This window comes from Ursus arctos, unplaced genomic scaffold, assembly GCF_023065955.2.
Source record: "Ursus arctos isolate Adak ecotype North America unplaced genomic scaffold, UrsArc2.0 scaffold_8, whole genome shotgun sequence".
NCBI classification, from domain to species: domain Eukaryota; kingdom Metazoa; phylum Chordata; class Mammalia; order Carnivora; family Ursidae; genus Ursus; species Ursus arctos.
Window position 1 is genome coordinate 65,492,891 of NW_026623100.1, and position 11,418 is coordinate 65,504,308.

The window sequence follows — 11,418 nt, forward strand, 5'->3', positions numbered from 1 at the left end:
TGGTGTGGGGATGGGGAAGAAAGAGCTGGATGGGGGAGTAATGGCCCCTCCCTTGTGAGGCCTCGCCCACCCCACTCCCCAAATCCTGCTGTGTTGTCTGTCTCAGCTTCTACAGGCCGGCCAGGGCTGGCCTGCTGTGGAGGTGCCGCAGATCCTGGCACAGCTGTCGGAGCAGGTGACGGTGGTGAGCTCGCCCTCTGACTTATTGGCACTGCTGGGCACCATATCAGTCCTGGCCAAGCTGGTGGTGGATGCTAGAATACAGCTTACTCGCAGGGACCTGGAGGTGAGCTCTCTGAGCCATGGCAGGGGCCAGCTGGGTAGTGGGGGCCTGAAGTCCTTTGCCTCTGGGCACTTCTGTCCCCCTGACATCACCATGGGCTGTCAGACAGCAAGCCTTTCTAGAGTCTGAGTGTCTGCTCCCCTGGTCCGTATCTCCTCTTGGACACCAGTCTCCAAGGCCATGGAATGTGGAGAAGGTCCGATGCTGGGAGCACATGGGAGGTCGGGAAAGGCAGGAAGGGGTGTGAAGACGTGAGTTCAGAGGCATTCATGCACACGCAGATGCATGCATATGATGTGAAGCCCCCCCGCCCCGCCCCTGGCAACACACACGCACACAAGATACCTACATGGAGATACTCAAACGCTCTTGGCTGGGCTGGACTCACCTAAACCAGCTCTCAATATGGGCAACAGTTGGTGACCAATAAGTGGCATCCAAAAGAGTAACCAGGGGCAATGACACGACACACTCTTCCTATCTGGGAATGTATATCACATGTGGGTGGACGGACGTGTCTTCTATTTCGGAACATTGTGCTCTCTACCACTGGGTACCATTCTTAGCATTACAGACCCATAGGGGTCAAGGAATTGGAAAGGGGCTCCCTATGGGCCTGGGTGGCCCAAGGGATGGAGGGGAGAGAAAGGTTGTCATATGGAGAGGCTGGATTGCATCAGGAGACCACATACTTGAAGCCACCCCAGTGGTGAGCTAAACAGCTCCCCATTCTTCCCATATAGAAACTCTTCCTTCACAGGTCTGTCTTCCTCTCCCCCTTTCTCTCCCTTCCTCTCCCCCTTTCTCTCCACCCTTGGATCTTCTGCTGGACTAGGAAAGGTGGGTTTGGGGCCTAGAGTTCCCTGTGCCCCTGGCCCAGTGCTGTGGGCTCTAGTGGCCAGGGCTCATCTCTCTGTTGGGATCTCTCTGTTGGGCGTCACAGGCTCTTCTGAAAACCACAGACAAGATCCTAGACATGGACACCAGCTCTCTGTGGGCCCCAGCCCAGGCCCAGAAGCCCTCAGCAGGCTCAGCATTCCTGCTGGCTCTGGAGACTCTAGCATGCAGCCTGTGCCCACAAGATCACCCCTTCTCCTTCAGCTTGCGTAACGTGTGGCTGCAGACCCAGCTCCTTGGACCTACATTTCCTGCTGACTACAGAGTCTCCTTCTCCACTCAGCCCCCATTGCAGGCACACATTCCCAGGTGCTCACTGGCCTCGCTGGGCCATAATGGAACGAACATCAGTGTTACTAGCCTGGTACTGCAGAAACTGGACCGTCTTCTGCCCTCAAACTATGGACAAGGGCTGGGGGACTCCCTCTATGCCACTCCTGGGCTGGTCCTCTCCATCTCCATCATGGCAGGTGGCCAGGCCTTCAACCAGGGAGAAGTCATCATGGACTTCGGGAACACAGCTAGCACTCCCCACTGTGTCTTCTGGGACCATGATCTCTTCCAGGGCAAGGGGGGCTGGTCAGATGAAGGGTGCCAGGTGCAGACCGCTCATGCCAGCCCTACCACTCAGTGTATTTGTCGGCACCTCACTGCCTTCTCCATCCTCATGTCCCGAAATACTGTTCCAGAAAACCCCACCCTGGAGCTGCTGAGTCAGGTGGGCTTGGGGGCCTCCATCCTGGCACTGCTTGTGTGCCTGGGCGTGTACAGGCTGGTGTGGAGAGTTGTGGTACAGAACAAAGTTGCCTACTTACGCCACATGGCCCTGCTCAATGTGGTGCTCTGCCTTTTGGCTGCAGACACCTGCTTCCTGGGAGCCCCACTGCTTCCTCCTGGGCCCCGAAGCCCACTCTGCCTGGCTGCTGCCTTCCTCTGTCATTTCTTCTACCTGGCCACCTTTTTCTGGATGCTGGCTCAGGCGCTGATGTTGGCCCACCAGCTGCTCTTCGTCTTCCGTCAGCTATCCAAGTGCCGAGTACTCTCCCTGATGGTGGTCCTCGGCTATATGTGCCCAATGGGATTTGCAGGTGCCGCCCTGGGCCTCTACCTACCCCGAGGGCAATACCTGGGGGAGGAGGCATGCTGGTTGAATAGGAAGGGAGGGGTGCTCTACACCTTCGTGGGGCCAGTGCTGGCCATTGTGGGCATGAATGGGCTGGTACTAGCCATGGCTGTGCTGAAGCTCCTGAGACCTTCGCTGTCAGAGGGGCCCCAGGTGGAGAAGCGCCATGCCCTTCTGGGGGTGATCAAAGCCCTGCTCATTCTCACCCCCGTCTTCGGCCTCACCTGGGGGCTAGGCCTGGCCACTCTGCTGGAGGAAGTCTCCGTAATTCCTCACTACATCTTCACGATTCTCAACACCACCCAGGTGGGTGACAGTGTGGTAGCTATGCTTTTTGGCCTTTAGATGGTCTGAGTCACTGCCAGTCCCTTCCCAAGGAGGGATCATGGCGGAGCAGAAGAAACAGTCCCAGGAATCTTAGAAGACTTAGGTTTGGATCCCAGTTCCTCCACCGACTAGCTGGAGAACTTTGGACAAACCTCTGTGAGCTTTGGTTTTCTTATCTGTGAAATAGTATCTGGGTTTGCCAGAGAAGTCAGGGAATTGTCAGTACCCAAAACTTTGATACGTCGTTTATAACCAAAGCAGTAAGAGAAGCACCTGAAACGAATTCTATGCACCAAATGATGCGAATGTACAGAAGACTCTAGATGGGAAGCCTCGGGACATGAATTAGACAGGAAGACAGACGCTGAAGGAAGATGAGAGGGAAAGAGTTGATTTCAGTTGATTCCTTCCTCAACTAACTTATCCCCATATCCTTCTTTTTAGGGTGTCTTCATCTTACTGTTTGGTTGCCTCATGGACAAGAAGGTGAGTCTGCCCACCTAACCCCCATCTGACTTGCGGTGCCCAGGCCAGGACTTGGGCTGGCATGACTGAGGTGTTACCTCTCCTGCAGATACGAGAGGCTTTACTCGAACGCTTCTGCCGCACACAGCCCCCCAACTCCACCATGTCCCTGGTGAGTTGATGACTTCAAATCCTCAGTTCTCCTGCTGAGAGCAGGTTAGAAGCAGCTGTTCCACAACCTTCCTAAGAGGCACAGCTAGAAGCCAAGAGGAGGCTGGGATTGCCTTTTAGAATGAGCATGCTTTGGGTTCAAACTCCCCAACAATGGAGAAAGGAGCCCCATCAGAGCAGCCAGAGTCAGGTTCCTGGGCTCCAGATTCCAACCTGGACTCCTGGGGACTCTCTTTGTCCCTGGTTTCTCCATTTGAAAGTCTGCCTCCAGTCACTACATGAAGGGAAAATGTAGGATCGGTAAGCGTGGGAGTCAGCATAGCTGAGAGCAAAGTTCCTAGGATTACTGTGGCCCTGGCAGGAGGGCAGGTAAGAACATGAAGATGGGTACAACCTCACCAAAGGAGAGCTGATGATAATAGCAATCACCCTGCACCTGGGCCTTTCTGCCCCTTCCTAGGCTACATATGAAACCTACATCCCAGAACCCAGCAAAGGAAGAAGTGAAGACACCAGGTGAGAAGCAAGCCTTCCTGGGAGCAGTGTGAGCAGCACGGAGTGAAGCGGAGTGTAGCAAAGGGCTTCCTGCCAAAGAAGGCTCCTCTTCATGTAACTGTCCCAGTCCGAGGGTTGGAAAACAGACTTTTCCAGCACAGACATTTCTGAATGGGATGGGGAAAGTGGAGGGCTCAGAGAGCAGATGGCATAGCATCTTCTATTGCTTTCACAGAAAGCTGGAGGGACTTTTACCACCGCCAACCCTTGATTCATTTCACTGAAAATTCCTTTTCACACCATCAAATATTTAATTATCCTGAAAAACCTTTGCTTCTAAGGAATTGCCATTGGTGTGCTTGGTATCCAGAGGGAGGGCAGCCTTGCAAGGCCTCCTTCACCAGCCCAGAGCTTCAGGGCAAGCCCTTACAAGGGCAAGGCAGAAGCTTTGAGTGAACCACACACAGAGCCCATGTTGCTCCTCCTCCAAGGGAGTCAGGGGAAGGTGCCTGAATCCACCTGGACGGGCCCTGGCCCGATGCTCCGAGCCCTTCTGCTCTCCCAGAGCTCAGCCGTTGGCAAAGACAGACTAATGTTTCCACTAGTCACGTTCCTTTGTCTTGCGGGTCACCTGTCCCTACCTCTAAACTATTCAAGCAAAAGTAGCATGAAAAACTAGCTAAAGTTACCTAATGAATAAGCTTGCTTTGCTCTAAACATCATCAACAAATATTAAAGTTCAAAAGGATTGTAAGTAAAGATTTTGCAAGTCTCAGCCAATTTTTGACTAATCAACAGTTCATGTTATAGATATATTTGATAAGTATATATTTTAATTGTTTTTAACTATTTTTAACTATTCAGTGATTTCCTTTCTGATTATTTCTTCTCTATAGCTAGGAAGAAAAAGGATGGCTTACTGACAGGAACTCTCATCTTCCAAACATTAAAGGTGAAGGACAAATTTTGGTTTGTTCCTTTTCAAAGTTTAGGAAAAGGCGAAGCTACTGGGTGCCTCTTTCTTTAACGTTGACAACAATATCAATATAAATGTAGGTTTCATAGACATATGCATGTATACAACAAGTCACTGATCTGAGCACCTTTGTAAGAACACATTAACAATTCTTAAGTAGAGAGGAAGTCACCACAGACCACCAAGGATTAAAGCAACAAGATGACAACACTGACATTTAAAAGAGACAGGTTTAGGGTACCTGGGTGGCCCGCTCGGTTGACTCTTGGTTTTCGGCTCAGGTCATGGTCTTGGCGTCGCGGGATCCCCGGCACTGGGCTCCATGCTCAGCACGGAGTCTGCCTGAGAATCTTTCTCCCTCCTTCCCTCCCTGCCTCTGCTCCTTCCCACCCCTTGCATGCACACTCTCTCTCTAAAATAATAAAAACTTCTTTACAATTATATTTTAAGGGGCTCCTGGGTGTCTCAATCGTTAAGAGTCTGCCTTCAGCTCAGGGCGTGATCCCGGCGTTCTGGGATCGAACCCCACATCAGGCTCCTCCACTGGGAGCCTGCTTCTTCCTCTCCCACTCCCCCTGCTTGTTTTCCCTCTCTCGCTGGCTGTCTCTCTGTCAAAGAAATAAATAACATCTTAAAAAAAAATAATAAAAATAAAATAAAATAAAATAAAATAAAATAAAATAAAATAAAAAGTGACGGGCCCAAGATAAGACTAGATATGGAGAAGAAATATTTAAGAAAAGTCTTGAGACGACACGAGGACATCTAGCTGAATGAGTTAACTCATGGAATCCACAAGATGTTGATAGGGTTCTGAAAATTTTTTCAGCTGGAGAAATGAAAAAAATCCTCATGAATGAGTCTTCGTTCGTTACAAAATTCATGGCTATTTTTATAAAATGCAATGGGAACATTTTCTGTTGAAATGCAAATGGATATGCTATTGAAACATTTTTCTTACAAACATGGATCTGTGTGAATATTTTCATTGTATATAAACCAGCCCGAATATTTCTCTAAATGAATTCAATTGTATTTTTCAAAGAGAAGATACCAACTCAGCAGGGCGACTGCAACATTTCTATGCCTCGGACCTGTCCCAGCCCCCGAGGGAGGCAGGAGGCAGGCAGCCACTGAAACAGCCAGGGCTCTGCCTGTTGGTTTCCCTGGCAACAGAATCCTGTCACAATTACCCTTGTATTTCATTAATATTTACAGTCTTAATTTTTTAAAAAAGATTTTATTTATTAGAGAGAGACAGGGAGAGAGAACAATCAGGGGGAGTGTCAGGCAGAGGGAGGGAGAGAGGGAGAGGGAGAAGCAGACTCCCCACTGAGCTGGGAGCCCTACATGGGGCTCGATCCCAGGACCCTGGGATCACGACCTGAGCCGAAGGCAGACGCTTAACCAACTGAGCCACCCAGGTGCCCCTACAGTCTTAATTTTTTAAATTATAAAATTATTTTTGAATATTTCAACTAATATACATTTACTTTAAAAGCAGCAGAGACACTTTCTGAGCGTGGTTCTGTAGAAATCTACGTCTTCATTCTCTTTCTCAAATCATGGCACATAGTGCGTGCTCTGCTGCTAAAAACACACTTTAGAATTGATCAATGAAATGCCATGAGGCCTCTGTTCACTTAACTCTCACATTAAAAAGGACTGAAAAGAAGGTTCTGGAGCTAGATACAAGAAAGTGAGGCTTAGCAACAATTCCATTTCTAAAAAGATGACTTAAAGAAGTAAGTAGAGGGTTCCCTGGGTGGATTAACTGGTTGAGCGTCCGACTCTTGGTTTTGGCTCAGGTCATGATCTCAGCATCATGGGCTCCACGCTCGGTGTGGAGTCTGCTGAGATTCTCTCCCTCTCCCTCTGCCCCTGCCCCCGCCTCTGCCTGTGTGTGAGCTCTTTCTCTCTCAAATAAAATAAAGTCTAAATAAATAATAAGTAGACAAGTGAGCAGACAAATGTACAAAAGATGTGTATTCTAGGTGTTTATATCCTCAAAAAAGAGGGACTTGGTAAAACAAATTAGGACATATCTACCAAAGGAATGCTATATGGTCCTTACAAATGATGATGTATAGGGGGACCCGGGTGATTCAGTCAGTTAAGCATCTGCCTTCAGCTCAGGTCATGGTCTCGGGGTCCTGGGATTGAGCCCCATGTCTGGGCTCCCTGCTCAGCGGGGAGTCTGCTTCTCCCTCTCCCTCTGCCCCTCCCCCACTTGTGCGTGTGTGCACATACTCTCTCTCTCTCTCTCACTTGCTCTCTCGCTCTCAAGTAAATAAAATCTTTAAAAAATGATGATGTATAACTACACCTACTGATACAGAAAAATGTTTAGGCTATATAGCTAAGTAAGACAAAAGGGTTCCAGAACAGCATTATACTAGCCAATTCTGGTCCATACGAAAACTGGGTCCATTTGTGTCTATACAAATATGTGTGCCTTGAGAAGGAGAGATACCAAAATATTAACAGTGGGTATCTCTACTGGATTTTTCATTTTTTTCTTACTCTATAAATATTATTTGAATTTTTTTTTACAATGAGCATGTATTTTTTTTTTTAAAGATTTTATTTATTTATTCGACAGAGATAGAGACAGCCAGCGAGAGAGAGGGAACACAAGCAGGGGGAGTGGGAGAGGAAGAAGCAGGCTCATAGCAGAAGAGCCTGATGTGGGGCTCGATCCCAGATCGCCGGGATCACGCCCTGAGCCGAAGGCAGACGCTTAACCGCTGTGCCACCCAGGCGCCCCATGAGCATGTATTTTTATGTTAGAAAAAAAATGATTTTGAAAAAGTTCTTCTGAACATTTTGCATATTTAACAATAGAAACTTGACAAGCAAAGTAACACAAAGTATCCCCTGGAATTTAGATTTGTGTGGAAGGGTGGACTACATAAGGGGTTCCCGAGAAAGCTTTGAACCATCTTTTTGGAGTTCTGTTTTGGGAATCAATCCTGTCTGATCACTGACAGTCCCTTAAGTGTAGAGGGGGAAAGAGGCTCCTAGTTGAGTTGAGTGCAGCCAGAAGCATTGCCAACATGTCTAAATGCTTTGTCTCCTTCACAATAACACGTATTCCTTTTCAGAATAGTATTTTTACTCAGTATGCTTGTCGTTCCATCCCCACGTTTTTCCATTTCCTCTCAATCAGTGATCCCTCTTCACTGAAAAAGATCAGAGTCCCAGATAAACCACAGCGGGCGCAGACAGAGGACCTCCGAGTCACCCATTAAATTCCAGAGGAAGACTGGGAGACCTGCTGCTGCTTTTCACTCCTCGAGAGAGACTGGAATTGAAGAGGCCTGGAGAAAATAAATATAAACGAGAAGGGATGGGGGAGAAGACAGGCTGAGAACAGGATTCTTCTCTCTGAAAAGATAGATGCAAAGGGGGCAAGAATTTCTGTTTTGCTGGTTGCTGTAGCTTCAGTATCTAAGATATGCTTGACACATAACAGGCACTCAGTAACTATTTACTGAATTAATGAACTATACAGACCACAGGAAGAACATGGACTTTTACTCAGAATCAGAGCCCCTGAAAAGCAAACAGCTGGAGGGGGGCGCGGAGTGGGGAAGAGCACTTCTGAAGTTTGAATGAAAGATGAAGGCAAATAAAGGCTCCATTCCAAAACGGTTATTTGGTGGAAGAGAGGGTCTGATTAAACTTTAAATGAAAAGACAGATACTTAAGTTGGGATCTTTAAGAATAGCATAACCAGAGGGGCCTCTGGGTGGCTCAGTCTTTAAACGTCTGCCTTCGGCTCAGGGCAGGACTCCAGGGTTCTGGGATCAAGCCCCGCATCGGGCTCCCTGCTCCGCTGGGAGCCTGCTTCTCCTTCTCCCACTCCCCCTGCTTGTGTTCCCTCTCTCACTGGCTGTCTCTCTGTCAAATAAATAAATTAAATCTTTAAAAAAAAAAAAAAGAGTAGCATAACCAGTTGGAGACACCTGAGAACAAACAGCAGTGTCTCTTTAGATGGAGGCACCTATATCCATGACAGCCAAGGGCGGTCTTTTGTAGCAGTCATGCTACTGAAAACAGCTCAGCTTTCTCTGACATGTAGAGAATGTTTAGAAATAGCATACACCTTCCGTAAAGTTGGGTGAGCCCATGACTCCACTGCGGAACTAGAACTTTAGCAACCCGGGGCGCCTGGGTGGTATAGCGGTTAAGCGTCTGCCTTTGGCTCAGGGCGTGATCCTGGCATTATGGGATCGAGCCCCACATCAGGCTCCTCCACTATGAGCCTGCTTCTTCCTCTCCCACTCCCCCTCCTTGTGTTCCCTCTCTCGCTGGCTGTCTCTATCTCTGTCAAATAAATAAATAAAATCTTTAAAAAAAAAAAAAAAGAACTTTAGCAACCCCACGGAAACCCTCCAACCCAACCCCACTGCCTCCTGTCCAGGGGTGACCTCTGCTCTGAATGTTTTCAATATAGCATTAAAAAATTTTTTTGTGTGGTGAAACACATGAAATTTATCATTTTAACCATTTTAAGTGTACAGTTCAGTAGTGATAAGTACATACACATTGTTGTGCAACCAATCTCCAGAACTCCTCTTTGAAAACTGAAACTCTGTACCTAGTAACTCCCCATTCCCCTTACTCCAATCCCTGGCAACCATCCTTCTACTTTCTGTCTCTATGAATGTGACAATTCAATGTTCGTCCTTTTGTGACTGGTTTATTTCACTTAGCATAATGTCCTCAAGGTTCATCCATGTCATAGCGTGTGACAGGATTGTTAAGGCTTCATAGTATCCCACTGTGTGTATAGACACATGCAGCCGCCAGTGGGCATTCGGGTTGCTTCCCCCGTTGGCTATTGTGAATAATGCTGCTATGAATGTGGGTGCACAAATCTCTCTGAGACCCTGCTTTCAATTCTTTGACATAGAGTTGCTAGATCATGTAGTAATTCTATTTTTAATTTTTTAAGGAACTGTTATACTGTTTTCCACAGCGGCTGCACCATTTTATATTCCCACCAGCAGTGCACAAGGGCTCCAGTTTCTCCACATTCTCCCCACCACGTGCTATTTTCTGGGTTCTTATGATAGCAGACATCCTAATGGATGTAGGTCGTATCACAATGTAGAGTTTTCATTTGCATTTCCCTAACAACTAGTGATGTTGAACACCTTTTCACACGCTTATTGGTCATCTGTATAACTTTTTTAGAGAAATGTCTATTTAAATTCTTTGCCCATTTTTAAACTGACTTGTTTCTTGGTGGTTGAGTTGTGAGAGTGCTTTATGTGTTCAGGATATTATCAGATATATGATTTGCAAATATTTTCTCCCATCGGTGGCCCTCTCACTGTGTCCTCTGATGCACAGAATTTGGTATTTTGATGAAGCCTTATCTATTTTGTTGTTGTTGCCGCCAGTGCTTTCGGTGTCATAGCCGAGAAAGCATTGCCAAATCCAGTGTCATGTAGCTTTTCCCATTTTCTTCCAGGAGGTTTATCATTTTAGCTCTTGTCTTTAGGTCTTTGACCCACTGTGAGTTAATTTTTATATATGGTGTAAGATAAGGGCTAACTTCATTCTTTTATATGTGGCCCCTCCATTTTCCCAACACCATTTGCTAACAAGACTGTCCTTTCTCCATTAAATGGTCTTAGCACTCTTGCCAAAAATCATTGGACCACATTGTGAAGATTTATTTCTGGGCTTTAAAACAAACTATTATCTCCAAGAGGTTTTCCTTGGGCCAATGATGGGGCTGAGTCCAACCGACCCCTCCAGCCGCCCCTCCACTGACTGCCTCTGCTGAGTTCTGAGTCTGTTCTTTAAAGAAGCTGAATAGGCAAGAGAATCTCTTCTCTTGGGTGCATAGGTCCCTGTGAGCAGAGGCTTTGAGTCCAAACGCCACAGCTTACAGCTGCCAGGGATGGAGACCAGAGTTGAGAAATGCGTTGTACAATTGAGAAGTCACTTGCTGATGCTAACACTCTTGTTGAAAGATGGAGAGATCAGGATGATGCAGCAGATCTCTGACTGACCGCACCCCAGCTCTCAAAGAGTAGAAGCAATGAAGCAGTACCAGGAAGAATTCAAGAACTTAATGAAGTGGCAAGACGTCGGCCACAGTCCACATTAGTTATGGGAATCCAGCAAGAAAACAGACAAATCAGAGAAGTGCAACAAGAGAACGAAGAATTGTATACATCCCTGGAAGAACATCAGTCTGACTTGGAACTTATAATAAGCAAGTATCAAGAGAAAATGTTTAGACAGCTAAACTTTGCTAATTGGTGAACAAATTAAAGGTTTTCTGAGTGACTGCTGAGCCTATCAAAAGCTTCCAACAGTGCTGTTGGCATTCTGGATGATATTTGGATAAACATGAATATCCCCAATAAATGTTTGGGAATTCACAGAATTATCCAAATTTTATTATTTTATATCCAAATTTTGAAATACATATTCTGCCATGGTTTTGTGAACAGAAGACTGTCATACCAAATTTTATACCCTCCATGTTTGGTGACAATTAACAAATAGCTTATGGGTTGCCTAGGTGGCTCAATCCGTTAAGGGTCTGCCTTCAGTTCAGGTCATGATCCCAGGGTCCTAGAATCGAGCCCCATATTGGGCTCCCTGCTCAATGGGAAGCCTGCTCCTCCCTCTTCTTCTTCCTGCTACTCCCCCTGC

At 47.0% G+C, this 11,418-nt stretch overlaps 1 protein-coding gene across 4 annotated transcripts in view; it reads left to right on the forward strand.

Moving 5' to 3' along the window:
* Window positions 1-8,404, forward strand: part of ADGRF3 (adhesion G protein-coupled receptor F3) — a 35,830-nt gene extending 27,426 nt beyond the window's left edge. For 3 of the 4 annotated variants that reach the window (XR_008958212.1, XR_008958211.1, XR_008958210.1), the window contains 7 exons: window positions 107-286; window positions 1,227-2,609; window positions 3,075-3,116; window positions 3,205-3,267; window positions 3,727-3,782; window positions 4,658-4,713; window positions 7,907-8,404. Coding sequence is in view for 1 of the 4 variants with exons in the window: in XM_057309133.1 (XP_057165116.1) it covers window positions 107-286; window positions 1,227-2,609; window positions 3,075-3,116; window positions 3,205-3,267; window positions 3,727-3,782; window positions 4,658-4,661 (1,728 nt within the window). In the remaining 3 variants the exon portion in view is untranslated. Of the gene's footprint in view, window positions 1-106; window positions 287-1,226; window positions 2,610-3,074; window positions 3,117-3,204; window positions 3,268-3,726; window positions 3,783-4,657; window positions 5,181-7,906 lie in introns of those variants that run through there. The other variant, XM_057309133.1, reaches the window with a different exon arrangement.
* The last annotated feature ends 3,014 nt before the right edge of the window (window positions 8,405-11,418 follow it).